Genomic DNA, 14,927 nt, shown 5'->3' on the forward strand with positions numbered 1-14,927 from the left:
CAGTAGGCAGGCTCTGGCTGCACCCTCCCTGCTCCTCCACCTTCCGTCATCAGCGTGTCCTGCACATCACGGAGCGCTGCTATAAGCGGCTCCCCGGCTGACCTGCGGACAGTGAGCGTGTGGGCGCGCAGGGACATGGACACGAGGACCCAGTGAGAGCAGAGGACTGAGCCGCGGGCCGACAGGCACTCCTGTTAAAGGGACATCTCGGAACTAACATCAAACACTGTGATCACTTTGTCACTCGCTGGAGAACCACGGGGAACCAGTTGGCCACTTTCCAGTTGGCACCGCCGTGGTAACCTGAGGACAGATGCTGGTTTTGATCACTTTGCACTGATTTCAATCATTATTGACTTGCTCCATGCCAAAGAAGAGACCAGGATTCTAATTCCCTCTTGGATTTAAAAATCATTGCTTTAAACTGCTGATCAAGACCAAACTTCTCTTTGCACGTGTGGACATTGCGCGCGGACATGGCGCAAAGGGTACGTCTCATTATTGACAGATTCTTTTCACTCTGACTTTACATCTTTTAAACGAAGTCTGGTTGAGGTGAAGAACTGCATGAAACATATTATGGGGGCAAAACAGCGAATTCTGCGAGTGATTCTAAATGTTCTATAGATCAACATTTCTAACTGTCCCTTTATTGCAGGACACCAAATTGTCATGTCTTCGTATTGGCCACAGCACCCCCACAATACTGCATGTGTCCCAAGTTTCCTGGTACTAATTCTAATGGGGGAAGACACTGTTTTTCTCCTTCTGCCCTCCCGTCACATTGTGTGCTAATGACATCTTTAACTTTCGCCCAGTACGATGAGCTGGCTCATTACGGAGGCGCGATGGATGGAGTCGGAGTCCCCACCTCCATGTACGGAGACCCGCACGCCCCCCGGCCCCTGCCCCAGGTCCACCATCTGAACCACGGGCCACCCCCGCATCCGACTCAGCATTACGGAGCCCACGCGCCGCACAACATCATGCCCAGCAGCATGGGCAGCGCAGTCAACGACGCCCTGAAGAGGGACAAGGACCAGATCTACGGGTGTGGATTTAATTAGAATAATTATGAATAGTCACCCATAATAATAATCACAACAACAATAATAATAATAATTATTATTATAATTATTATAATAATTGTAATAGTTGTTATTATTATATGTGCATAATAATAATTATTATTAGTTAATTATAAAGTGCTGATTTATATCATGAGCCCATGAAACCTTTATAAATGAAAGGTCTTTTTTTTTAGTTGACATTAAAGCTCCAGAAATCCAGAATGACGTTTCACATAAATTCCGTATAATAATCTTTTTTTTTTGTGGATGAAATGAAGCAGCTCCCACTGCAGCAGCATCGAGAGCTGCTTCACTGTAGTTTGCAGTGGGAATGTAATCACCGCGTTAAGGAGGGATAAATCTCTCCTGTTCTATAGCAAACGTTCCCTGGCGCTGCCTCGGTGCTGTGGGTAGTAGTTCCTGTGCATGCACGGGCCCAGCAGTGAGCACGCAGTCCAACGGGCCTGTGTCTCTGTGTTACAGACACCCTTTATTCCCGCTGCTGGCTCTGGTGTTCGAGAAGTGCGAGCTGGCGACCTGCACGCCCAGAGAGCCCGGGGTGGCGGGGGGAGACGTGTGCTCCTCCGACTCCTTCAACGAAGACATCGCCGTGTTTGCGAAGCAGGTAAGGGGCGCACACACACACACACACAGGTGCGCACTGCACGGAACCAGGGCCGTCATGCAGTCATTCTGCTGTCATTCTGAAGCTGAACATCATGCTGCTTCTCTCCGTAGATCCGCGCAGAGAAACCTTTATTTTCCTCCAACCCAGAGCTGGATAACCTGGTGAGCCCCCCCCCCCCCCGTCCCTGATTTCTGTTTTCACACTATTAAAGCAAACATCCTCTTTCTATCACGTTGGTAATTTCTCCCAGTCATTATTATTTTTACTATAATTATCATTATTATGTTTACTGTTCTTATGTCCTGTCACCATTTTAATACACACCTGTGGTTATTTTTATTTTTTTTTATTTTTTAGATGATTCAAGCGATTCAAGTGTTGCGGTTTCACCTCCTGGAGCTGGAGAAGGTACATGTGATCTGTTCTGTTCTCATCTCTTTCACTGCTTTTATCGAATGAAACTCTGAGAATCTAAATGAGCGCCTGGTCTTCGCAGGTTCACGAGCTCTGTGACAACTTCTGCCACCGCTACATCAGCTGCCTCAAAGGCAAAATGCCCATCGACCTGGTCATCGAGGACCGAGACGTCTGCAAGTCGGACTTCGACGACCTCTCCGGATCCTCCACCAACCTCGCGGATCATGTGAGTGAACGAAGGCCCGAAGCAGCTGCGGTGCTTTTCTCTGAGCTGCACGTTTTTGAATTCCAGTTGTTGTGGAAAGGTTGGCACTAGAGGTGCGTCAGGGGTCACGTGATAGATGGTTGTAAAATGTGGATAAGAAGGAAAAAGTTTTTTTTTTTTTTTACAGAAATGATTATTCTGTTTTTTGGTTTTTTTTGCTCTGATCGGAGCATTTAACACGACCCACAGGAGAGTCTCACCTCTCCAGGCCTCTTATAGAAATGCCTGTCTTTATTTTAGGACAGTGCACACAGAACATTACAGCTGAATTCCTGCAGCCGTTTAAAAGAAATGATCACACATCCCATAAAATTGGGATGCTGGTTTGGGGAGTTTTGTGGCAGCGGTAACGAGGCCGGGTGGGGGGTGGGGGGGGCTCCTGTCTGCTGTCTGATGGCCTGTCAGTTATGCTGACGGTGCTGTGAAACCTCAGAGGGAGATTTCTGCTTATTTTTGAGAAAATTCACACAAAAGCCTCCAGATTTGTTGTTCAGGTCACATTTTCCCCCTAAATAAGTTTGGATGATTTTATTTATCCACTGATTCACACAGGAGAGCAGGTAGCTATGATGATGATGATGATGATGATGATGATGATGGTCCTCACAGAATAAAGTGCAGCTGCCACTGTTGTGTTTGCTGTTGGGCTTCAGTCCCTCTCAGCCTAGTGCTTCTCAGCCAATAGGATTATTATAGCCACAGTGGAGGGGGTCTTTGTCAGACGGCCCCCCTGCCGTGTGCTTAACACGGCCTCTTCCTATTTTTGGCACCTGTGTTCTTTTACAAAATTCAGATGTTGAGGTGAGGTGCAGTGCAGCAGCAGAAGTTTCACCCTCAGCAGCCGTACGGTTACATCCTAATCCAGTCATATGCTTCAGTGGCGTCCACCTAACTTCTCAACATGTAAGAGCTTGTGGTTGTTACGGGTGGTGTCAAGGAAGATTTCTAAAAGTGACAGGTAGATTTTTTCATATGAATAAAGAAGAAAAAAATAGAAAAACGTGTCTCATCCAGATGTGCATGGCAAAATAAGAGAAGGCTGAGAAAGTTGTCGGCCACGTAAAAAGAAATTCTTTACAATTTTGGCTGGAAATGATTAATTATTATTATTATATTATTATTAATTTTAATTATCCTATAAAATATTTGCGAACTGCAGCTTCAGTGAAAACATCAGTACTTTCTACACTGTTGCCCATAAAGTTGGAATAAAATGTTTTTTACCTCTTCTCATAAAATAATTGTGACAATGTGATTTATTCTTGATAAATAAAGTTTATATCTTCTTTATTGATCAAACTCTTCCAAACAGATCACAGTGAAACTTAAACCACAGTGAACCTTTGCAGACTGTGGATTCAGGCTTTAACAACATTGGGGGTATTGAACAATTATTCAGACTTTATGGGCAACAGTGTATATAAATATGTATGTATATCAAGTGACAAAACACAGTTTACCTGTGTGTGTGTGTGTGTGTGTGTGTGTGTGAGAGAGAGGCCACCAGTTGATGTGACAGGACTCTCTCCTGCTGTAATGCCTTCCTCCTAACGGCTGCTGCATAATGGATGCTGTGCTGCTGTCTTCTGGGTAAAAATGCACAGCTGTGTAACGTGCTCACATGCTAACCGCCAGGGTGTGTGTGTCTGCACTGATCCCCATGAGCCTCCACTGACCATAAATCCAAATTCAGATGTTTGCTATCTTCTCAAAGTGAGCGAAAATCTGATTCCAATTTTATTCCAAGGTCAAGAATTATCAAAGTGTAATTTTTGTCAAGCCTGTGCAGCGATCTGCATGCTCACTTCTAGAAAAACTCCTTTTTAGAAAATTCCCAAATCAAAGGGAACTGTGAACAAACAGACGTATCCGCCTGTACTGGTATCATTAAAAAAAACCTCACAGTACTAATTTTATTCCTGTATTCTGATATTTGGTTAATTCCATTTTGAAACACAATAAAATAAACAACTTAAATCTTAAATTATTCTTAAAAGTCACATGATGACAGCTGCAGCACTCACGCTGGTTCAGTAAAATCAGCCTTCACTGTGTGTTGTATGCATTGTTCATGAGTAGAAGGTTGAGCGTGGAGGGGAGAGATGGTCTGAGTATAACAGGACGTTACCATATACCTTTAAACTCACAGCTGCACGGACGCGTCTCTTTAAGCCTAACCCAAAGACACTTTGTAGAATTTGCTTCCATGTTCTGACAGTCTGGTCTGATCTAAACACACGGGGTCGAAGAGTCACGACTCCTACATCACTTACAGTCACTTCTCCTAAACCCCGGACCGAACAGTGCTACTGTTGGCCAACACTGAACCACTCTGCTCGCCTTCAGCCCCTCCCTGATATAGATGTTAACCCGACCTCAAACCACGTGGCCAGTCATGAGGCGGTTGGAAATTGATTTCTTTGTTAGTAGAGCACAACGGGCGGATTAATAATGGTGTAATAACAGCCGGGCTGACCTGATTGTGCTGAACAAACATTCACAGTATTTATCATGTTTGAGAATAAAATGAAACCTGTATACATTTTGATAGCTATCTTTTCCTCATGTTTGCTGGTCAGCGTGGTGCAGGAATTTAACAGTGAGTCATCTCGATAATAGTGTGAGGCAGGGAGCTACTGTGTGAGGTAAACATGAGTGTAACTGCTTGGTAGAATTCTCTTCATCCATGAAGCTCATACACACACAGGTCCTGTCTGTACACCGCCCTCCAGTCCCGTTAATTGGGTTTTAACAGATGGGGTGTTACGAAATAAGGCCTTCATTAGCTTGATAAACATGAAAACACATGGCGCCTCTTTGAGTGGCTGTATGTACTGAGGAGTTGTAATTATTGTGTGGCTGAATAAGAAAAGAGGGGCCATCGTTGAGAGGCCTCACTCACACTGCGCCATTGTCCCTGCGCTTCTTGTTGTCATCTGCCGAGCTCCTCATCTGATCACCATCAGGCAAACAGCTGACGCAGAGAGGCTGAAGAGGGAGTTCTGCTGTTTGGTTTGGGCTTATGGCCGTCTGAGTGGCCAGGCCAGTCAGCCCCATAAATACAGGCTTTTTCCCCGGCACTGGTCACAGAGACAGCCGGGACGCTGCGGAGTCCACATGCTGCAGGCTCACTAAACTGTTCTCTGAACTCTTGCTCCTGCTCTCTCTGCATCCGTATTTAAACCTCTCTCTCGGACAGAATGGTAATGTTGCTCTTGTCTCACAGTTTTGACAGCCTGGTTGCAGCCTCACTTTGTAGTCATGCCATGCAGCTGTCTTTGTGTCTTTGGGAAACTGTACAATGGACCTCACACTGGACCTACTGGACCCTCCTCATCTATTTTTACCCCTCTCCTCTCTTCTTTTCCTCTGTTTCCTTATCTCCTGTCTCCTGGTGTGCGGACCTCTCCCTGACCTCTTAGAACCCAGCGTCCTGGAGAGACATGGATGACGCCCACTCCACGCCCTCAGTGGGCACCCCAGGACCGTCCAGCGGGGGACACGTCTCTCAGAGTGGAGACAACACCAGCGAACTCGGTAAGAGCGCCCAGAGGTCTCCTGTGTCCTCCTTTACATCAAAGCTCTGACTTTCCTGTGACCCCTCTGTGAGGCATGGCCACTGCTGCCCAGTGACTCGGGGGAATCTTTTCAACAAAGTTCATTCACTTACTTCATCTAATCACTGAATCTTAATTGCATTGATAAAAACAGATAATCTGAGTTTAGTGACAACTGCTCTTGTGGGTACTGACCCTACCTGTAACTCTAATGTGCTGTTGAAAATCATTCCCAACAAATGTTGGTAACATTTGTTAAAAGACTACAGTGTTCAGCTGCGTCAGCGAATTGCTGGGTGATTTTTAAAAAAATTCTAATTAATGTTTGTGAGTCATTTTTAAAGATTTACAGCATGAACTAGTGGGTTTGGGCTGTGTGCTACAGATATAGCGGGGAAATCAGAAAGTACTGAGAGACGGACTATAGCTGCTTTTCAGGAGAGTGAAGTCGCATTCTTTTTTTTTTTCTGGAGATTTTGCAACCGGGGGCTTTCTGTATTTTTAAAAATTGCACATGGTCCATTCCAAAGTGGATGATTTCAACTATTTCAGATTCAGCATATGTAAATTAAATCACTTTTTCCCAAACAAAGTCATAAATAGATAAAGGATTCAGTACTTCCCCACAAGGATTTATTCACAGCATTCACGGCACAATTTAGACATTTGTGACAGTGATGTGTATCTGCAGACAGTCTCGCTGGTTATGAGCCAGTATATCTAAAACCCTGGCTACAGACTAATACACTGTTGGTTTGGATCTTTTTTGGGATTTGTTGACCGTAAGAAATATATATGATATACAATGTTTGTATGCTTTAAAGTCTTGCTTTTAAATGACAAATGATCAGAAATAGTGGTGCTTGTTTGCACACGGATGGCTCTGCATTTTAAAATTACACAGAGGAGTTTTGATAGATGTAAGAGATCGAAATTTTGACTTCACACACAAAAAACCCACCAAAAGCACAATCAGTGTTGATTGTCCCACGTAATTATGGCTGTCTTATTTTTAAACTCAGTGCGGGCTCTCAATTTCAGCTCAGTTAGCGCTGATGAACAGACCCTCTGAGTTTGCTCTGGTCGTCTGCTGTGATTGTCTGCCGCTCTCTCCTCTGATGCCATCCAGCCCTGCTCCTTCTTGCGTCGCCCTGGTGTTCCTGCACTTAATGTGATTTCTGATGTGCTAATTGGAGGCTATAAGGGTTTTATGGCTTGTTTTTGTTTTTCTCCCCTTTGGGCGCAGTAAAAATAGAATGGACTTTAAAGCAACTTTCCACCCTCTGCCCATCAGGCATCAAGGAGCATAGCATTGACGAGAACAATGGGAGGATGCTTTGCAAGACAAGAGAAACTCAGAGGATTAAAAGACAATCAGAAACAGATCAAGACTCTTCCTTTGATTTTACACCCAGTGCTTTTGAAAATCAGCTGCCCAGCTTCACCTGAGTGACACTGAGAGTGTGACAGATTTTGTTTCGGTAAATGTTAATTGTTAATCTTAACAGTTGTATGTTTAGGCGGGCTGAGAAAGGCCACTGTGTGAATACATTCTTTCCTTTAGGCTTTTTTTTTTTTTTTAGACAACAGTGGGGGGAAAACCCAAAGTCCATGCCCTTTTGACCTGAGAGAGAATGCATAGAGGATGGGGGTGCAAAATACCCCCTGTTGGGATGTAAGGACAGGGCACTTTATGTATGAGGAACAAAGGAAAAGAAGAGAGCAGAATGATCAGAGCTGTGGTTGCTGCTGCAGGAATTGCTGCATGCTACCTGCTGCTTCTCCCCGGGCCTCTCTGCCTTGTTTCCAGCCTATTCTCATGCCAGGGAAGAATGAAACACACAACCTGAAAGGATAGAAAGGACACATAGGCATTTAATGCTAATCTCATTTGGAGCAGGTAAATGGCCTCAGTAGAGCTGTAATAATGTTGTCATACAGATATCATCACGTGTTTGAGTTCATTATGGGGAAAGGTCACTCACAGTTTTCATGCCACCTTTTTTCATCTTAAAATCTCAACTCTCTTTCAGATTATGTTCATATGCAGCTATGTTCCATCAGTGATTGTAGGCTAATGAATGGATCGATGGACTGAGCATTCGCTTTTAACACTAGCCTGCTGAGTTGTGTCCCTTCTCTTCTCAGATGCTCTGACTCTGATTTTTTGTCTTAACATCAGCAAAGGTTCAAAATCGAGCAGAGAGAACATTTAGTCAATATGAGGTGATGCTTGGCGCTACAACAGTAGTCGGCCGCAACCCCACTAATCTGTTTTGCAGAAAGCATGTAGTATTTGCTACCTAGGTTATGCTCACTGGCAATGCTTTGTTTCCAGGCCAGGAAATGTGATGTTCTTATAGCACACAAGTCAAGGAGGTCAGGGAGGATGCTTGGGCATACAGACGTTAAGACTTTGACATTGGAGAGCACGGTTTACGTCCTGTAACCTGTTTTCATGTTTAGGCTACTAAACCACTTGGTTACAGTTAGGGAAAGATGGTGATTCCATCTCATGCTTCAAGTCAGCAACGACGTTTTCTAGAGGACTTATGCTTAGCAGTGCAAAACTGACAGCCACAGCCAACGTTCAGAGCCAGTGATGGAGGTGATGGGCCCGTTATGTGGTGAACTGGAAAGTGAAGGTGGTGGATGGATGTGTAGTGCATCCAACCTTCACATCGAAGACCAGATCTTGTTCATTCAGAACCGCAACCTGTCCCTAACCGTAACCACCATATTTGCCATGTGCAGATAGTGTGGAAATTAATCATTATAGAAAAGTTGATACTGAATGGAATCGGGGGTTTTGCAAAATCACTTAATATCAAGCCAGCAAGACCCCAGTCTGTTCCTGAACTGAACCGAGTGCTTAGAGCTGGCGAAACATAACCGTACGCTGTAGCAGCAACTGTTTGGGAAAATGTTGTCATGAATGTTCCCGAAGCTTCAAGGGACTGTTAATGCCAAACTGATGCTATTGAGGCAACACAGTTATTCTGCTGAGCATGGTGTGATTCAAAAGACTGTAACATTGTGAATGAGTGCAACAACAGAAATTTAGCTCAAACATATATCAAACTAAAGTCCAAGTGTTTCAAAATAACAAATGACAAAGAGGATCAAAATATTCCTTTTTCATACAGAGGAGTGGAAGTGATTGTGCTGTCTTCACTGCAGTGGGATGTCAGTAGTCATGTCTCCATGGTCGGATGAAACCTTTTAAAATCCACCATCATTTGGGAATACTCAAGCGGTGGCTATGTGGCCTCCAGTCCTGGCTAACCACAGCAAGATGATCCATCCACTGCGGCTGGTGGTTTGGCTCATGGCTGCCAGCTTCTCTGTAAACTCCCAGAGTTTGGTTGTTGCCTTGTAAGCTGTGTGATATGCAGAGAGGACTGTCTTTGATAGCTCAACCCCCAGGGTGGCTGCTGTTGACCACAGCTACAGGGGCTGAGCTCTCCTAGGAATGTTTGGAAGAGGTCTGGGGGAGGGCAAGGAGGAGACTTGAAATGCCCATCACAAAGACCCAAATAAAACAAAAGGCAGTTGGAGGGACTCAAGAAGATCCTGCACACGTGCTGAGAAATGGAATGTGAGGAACAGGATGTGTTGCATCTTTTTGTCACATCCAGAGCCTGGAGTCAGGAGGAAGGAATGTGGCGAGGCGGAGGTGCTGACATGCCAATGACATCACAGCTTCAGTAGGACTGCAGGCTAATGTCCCTTCAGCATTTGTCTTACTGTGGATCTCAGAAATGTTTGAAAAAGGGACAGAAAAAAAGTGTGTGAAAGAGATAAATGGAGGATCCCGAGGAAAGTGCACACGGTTGTATTCACTCTCACAGAAAACAAGTAATGATTTAGCTGAAAGCAAATGTTGTATTTTATGCACTAATAATTGTGCATGTTTTATTCTCAAAGGGTAAGGACACCCGAATCCTAAAAATCCTATTTCCTCACATACTGAGGGATCCATGCATGCAGATAGTTTTAGGTCTGAGACCTGTTTCCACCCCGGCACAATGGGGGTAAATTGAATTTATTTGTGAAGCTCATAGCACAAAATGACATTTGAAAAGATGGCATGTAACCTGACTGCAAACAGTTTTCTACAAAAGAAATCCATCTACAAAAGAAATAACACAGTATTCACGTTGCTTTATCTGTCTCTCAGTTTGTAGCCAGTTGTAGGGCAGCTGTCGCCTTTAAAACAAAGTAAAAAATGTTTTGTTATATAAAAACGCAGCCGGCTTGTCGGCCGTCAGCACAAAAGAGGACAATATCACGCCCTGTCATCCCGTGTAAGTTCTCCCAGTCTGTCTCTTTTACTTATATGTACATGATTTAGTCATTTATGCACCTTGTCCCAAATAAGAGTCAGACACAGATACTTCACCATCACAGAGTAATGAAATGAAAACGGTCTTTTTGACACGATTCTGAAAATGCTTTAAAGTGGATTTTGGGGCACTGCAGTCAGAGCTGTTCAAACAGCACCTTTCACTGCCGTTTGCTGCTGCTAGCATGCAGACTGCTTGGCTTTAAACAGCTTTAAACAGTTGCATCTCCCCCATCAACTGCTTCTAATGGTCATGTTCACCTTCCCACACAGAGGATTCTCCACACTCCTCCATGTAGAGCTGTGTATCATGTCTAATAAGGGGAGGAGCCACGAGGTGTCACTGGTGATGGATCAGGGTCCCGCTGAGCTCATTAGACAGACCGCTTTGGCTTTGTATCACTGATGCAGCTGGGAGTGCTGCAATCAGTTCTGCTAGCTGTGCTGCACTTTGTCTTATATACACGTCATCCACCGACTTCTTCGCCCAGCGTTAACAGCCCTGGAGATACGGAGGGCAGAGACTGTGAAGGAGGAAATGAGAGAGAAACTAAAACTAAATTTAAGAAATATATTTCAAATGTCAAGAATATCAGGCATGTACAAGGAGTCTCTAAAAATAGCGAAATCATGACAAAACCTTGCACTAAAAAGGAAGCTTACGCAACTGAAATATTTGCAAATCTATACACTGCAAAAGAGATCTAGTAAGAGACTTAGTAATAAGTAATAAGAGGAGGAGGAGTGCTGTCAGTCTGACTTTCTTAATATAAACAAAAACAGACAACTCTTGTCGCATACATGTGACTGCCAGTATTTGGAATTAGGCCCAATTAAGATTATGAACACACAGATTTGTAACTTTTTAAGAAAGTAAGTGCTCTTTAGGGCTAAATAATGAATCAAACGACTCGGTGCAATGCAGATGTTCTACTGTATGAGTATTTCTTTGTTTTTTGCGAGAATGTATTCACAGGATGATGCACAGCAGTTCACATTACAAATGACTTTGCTTCCCACATTTCTGTAACCCACCAGTGAGGAGCAAGAAATAGTAGTAAACACACTATAATACTGAACATGATATACACCCACAGTTACATGCATACAGTATGTACATAGACGTACAGTGTCCAAAAAAACCAATAAAAGACAGATAAATACATCAATCAGTACAGATATTAATAAATAACTGTTTGTGAGCCACTCTCCTACTGAATAAGAGACACTGGCTCAGAGCAGGTGCAGTCTTTGGTGTAGTGGTGGTGTACAGAGGAAAGGCTGGCTGAACCCAGTCACAAACAAACTTAGGCACATTGCAAAGTAAGGTGGAGATTTCTGCCGTGTTTACAATATCTCTGTGGCTTCTGGATATTTTGAATGCAACAAAGCGCATAATAGAAAAGAATAAAAGGAATGAGGCTGAGTTGGACGGGCGTAAATAGTCTAAAAGTTCTAAATGTGTAACAACACGAGCGGCTCGGAGTCGAGTAGAGCAGAGCAGCAGAGGTAGAGGGGAGGAGAAAGGGGGAGGAAGGCTTCTCTTCATATCTTAGGGTGCTGTTTTTCTGTGTTTTTCTCTTCTTAGCCCTGGGGCAATACTCCAGCCATCCCTGTGGTAATGCCCACCCCTCCAACCCCCACCACCCTTCCCTCAACACTCACCTACCCCCTCCAGGGTCACGCGTGCAGACACTGGCAGGCAGGGTGGAGAAGATGGGGCAGGGGTGAGGGGGGGGGCATGCGAGGATTGCATGGATGTACGACTTTGAGACTGTACCGTCACACACTGGTTAGATTGGCCGAGTTGCCGGGGAACAGTCAGAAGCGATTAGTGTAGCAGAGGATCTGCCCCGCGGCTTTCCCCTCTCTGGAGCAGAAGAAAGAGGGATGAGAAGAGGATAGGAGGTGGACCAGGATGGGGTGTCGAGGGTGGGGGTGGAGGGGGCCAACTGCGGGCCTTCCTTGGATATAATTAGGCTGAGTGAGTCCTGTTTGTTCTTTCTTTCTTTCTTTGTTGAAGCATACAAACTATAACTTTATGATGTAAAGATAATAAAATATGTAAGATAATAAAGATAATAAAATAGAAGTACACTCAGATATAAAACTGCAGTCATGGCTAGGCCGCTGCTTATCACTGGGGCTTGTAAGAGACAGACACGCTGCAGCCCAACCGGTTACATCAAGTCTTTCTTAAAAAATAATCTATTGATTGAACTCATCCCCTGCTACCTTTTAAATCACTGTCATTAATTTTGCTACAAATCTAATGCTGAGTGACGATCCTCATTCACTCAGCTTGATGTTGGTTCATCTTAGCTGATTTCTTGATAGCAGATGAACGGGAGCCATTTTGTTGTAGATTTTCATGATGTTCAAACAAATATGTTGTCCTAAGAGTTGCTGACTCTTTAAGTTGCATTGCTGTAGTTGTGTCGGCAGCTTAAATGTCCATCCCTCATGTTGTTGGTCAGTTAACTAACTTCGCCCAGAAAGACGTATCGAAGGCTGTAGGAGAGCTGGAGGACAAAACAAAGTAAAGAGTAGAGGACAGAGGCAGTGTGAACCCTGTACCCTGTCCGTGCCTCAGAACTGGACACCATCCGTCAAAACTCCCACAACCCCCAGGGCCCCCAACCCTAGAACACTTCCTTTTTAATGTCAATATTCATTGGCTTAAATATTTATGCATGAATATGGCTCATATCGGCACGTTTGATTGATGCATCTCTAAAAACAAAAAGACATGCCCGGGCAAATCTTAAGAAAAGTAGGGTTCCTGTCCCGCCTCGGGGGAGGAGTCTCTCAGATGCATTATTCACATGCCCTGCAGGCAGGCTTTCAAGGCTTCTCTGCCCCGAGGGCAAGAAAAATAACCACCACTGTTAAAAGTAAATCATCTCGGCTGATGCACAATTAATGGCAGAGAGGGAGCGGGAGCAGAGTGCCCCTTGTGTTTGCGAGATGGAGTGAGTTAGCTAGCAGGGGCGGAAATCTCAGCTTAAAGGAAGCCTCCTGCCTCGATCCACGCCAGCTTCCCGCTGAAATCAAACAGGGATACTGCTAATGGCAGGATCCAGAGCCTGACATGATGCTACGATGCAGACAATCCAACACAGACATTGTCAGTGAAGGGGGTGGGTTGGGGGGGGGGGGGGGGGGGGGGGGGGGGCTAGGGCTTATTTTAGTTAGTCAGTCAGTGAACACATGGGAACGCATGGGTGATGGCTTCACGCCCTACCGACTCAACCACCCACACCCACCTCATTCTGTCTCAGTGCCCCACATGAACCCCTTGCTTTGCACTTCATACTGATGTTATTGGGTTCATACTTCACAGGCTACATTTCTGTTTTTGTTTTTTCTTCCTTTGACTTATAAAGAAATCATTAGTCTTATTTCAAACAGAGGTCACATATAAATAAGAGTACATACAACTAAGCCTGACTGCAGTTTGAACGTTCATTATTTCATGTCAGGCGCACAGCTCCCGCATTCATTACCTCATGTCAAACGCAGGGCTCAGATTGAATTAATAGCTCGTGGTTTTATTGAGCACCCACACTACAAACTACTCTTCGTTATCCAGTGGCCAGGGAGTCAAGCAGAGGTGAGAGGAAGAATCTTGGAGGAACGTCTACCCTTTCGTGGCACGTTTTTGTGGAGGAGGAGGAGGATGAGGGCGACGCGGCCAAATTAAAGCTTTTTTGTAACATGACTCGCCTTGTCTCTGATCACAGGAGACGGCCTCGACAACAGCCTGGCGTCACCGGGCACGGGAGACGAGGATGATCAGGACAAGAAGAGGCAGAAGAAACGAGGCATCTTCCCCAAAGTGGCCACAAATATAATGAGAGCATGGCTCTTCCAGCACCTTACGGTAAGGGAATTCGCTCTGGATCCTGTTAAATTATTTTTCTATACAAGCCACATCCAGCTGTGGCTTTTTATAGATTTCAAACACACTTTTTCTTCTTCCCTGTAACATTGATTTCACATAATGATAGAAATTAATGTCTCGCTCCAGCCCCTCCCCTCCTACAGTTGTCTGAAATGAAGCCTCTTTGCTCAGAAATGAGCCCAGGCTAGATTTGTTGGAGGCATTGTGAAACTAAGTACATCTTTGTTCTATTGTAAGAGAAGAGAGCCAAAACATTCTCACATCTAAACGTCCTTTTTGAAATACCAGGCCAGGGTATGTAACAGAAATCAACATCAGAATCCTTTGGTTCACAAGCTCTGTAAGAGGGGGTGAGCAAGTCCACACGACAAGAGCTTTACATTATGTCCAAGGTCCAAAAGATACCGCTGCCTCCTCTGTTTTTCTACCTCTCCAGCTTTTAAACGTGTTATAACCCTCAGCTGTTTAGTTTGTAAAGGCCCATGCAGGTCCTGTACTCGGAGTAATCCCTTCCTTTCCAAAGCCCACCTTTAGATTTTCTAGATAAAAAAAGAGGATAATTAAATTATCCCCTCTCTGTTCCCCATCCCCTTTCAGGCCTAATTTGTTAAGCACAAGTGTTTGCCGTGGCAGGATGTGTCTATGAAAAGTGTGCGTGGGGACTTTGGCGTCTGAAAGGCCTATTGCAACACCCAAGCGATCAAGCATTCATCAGTCGTTGAGGGTGTGAAAGGAGCAGGA

At 44.6% G+C, this 14,927-nt stretch overlaps 1 protein-coding gene across 1 annotated transcript in view; it reads left to right on the forward strand.

Annotated features, from left to right (window-relative positions):
- Window positions 1-476: 476 nt before the first annotated feature.
- meis2b (Meis homeobox 2b) overlaps window positions 477-14,927 on the forward strand; it is a 20,003-nt gene continuing 5,552 nt past the window's right edge. The window contains exons 1-8 of the mRNA XM_070849352.1: window positions 477-488; window positions 819-1,051; window positions 1,554-1,695; window positions 1,809-1,859; window positions 2,056-2,106; window positions 2,195-2,332; window positions 5,803-5,917; window positions 14,026-14,165. Coding sequence (XP_070705453.1) covers window positions 477-488; window positions 819-1,051; window positions 1,554-1,695; window positions 1,809-1,859; window positions 2,056-2,106; window positions 2,195-2,332; window positions 5,803-5,917; window positions 14,026-14,165 — 882 coding nt within the window. The remainder of the gene's footprint in view (window positions 489-818; window positions 1,052-1,553; window positions 1,696-1,808; window positions 1,860-2,055; window positions 2,107-2,194; window positions 2,333-5,802; window positions 5,918-14,025; window positions 14,166-14,927) is intronic.

This window comes from Pempheris klunzingeri, chromosome 18 (genome assembly GCF_042242105.1).
Source record: "Pempheris klunzingeri isolate RE-2024b chromosome 18, fPemKlu1.hap1, whole genome shotgun sequence".
Lineage (NCBI taxonomy): Eukaryota > Metazoa > Chordata > Actinopteri > Acropomatiformes > Pempheridae > Pempheris > Pempheris klunzingeri.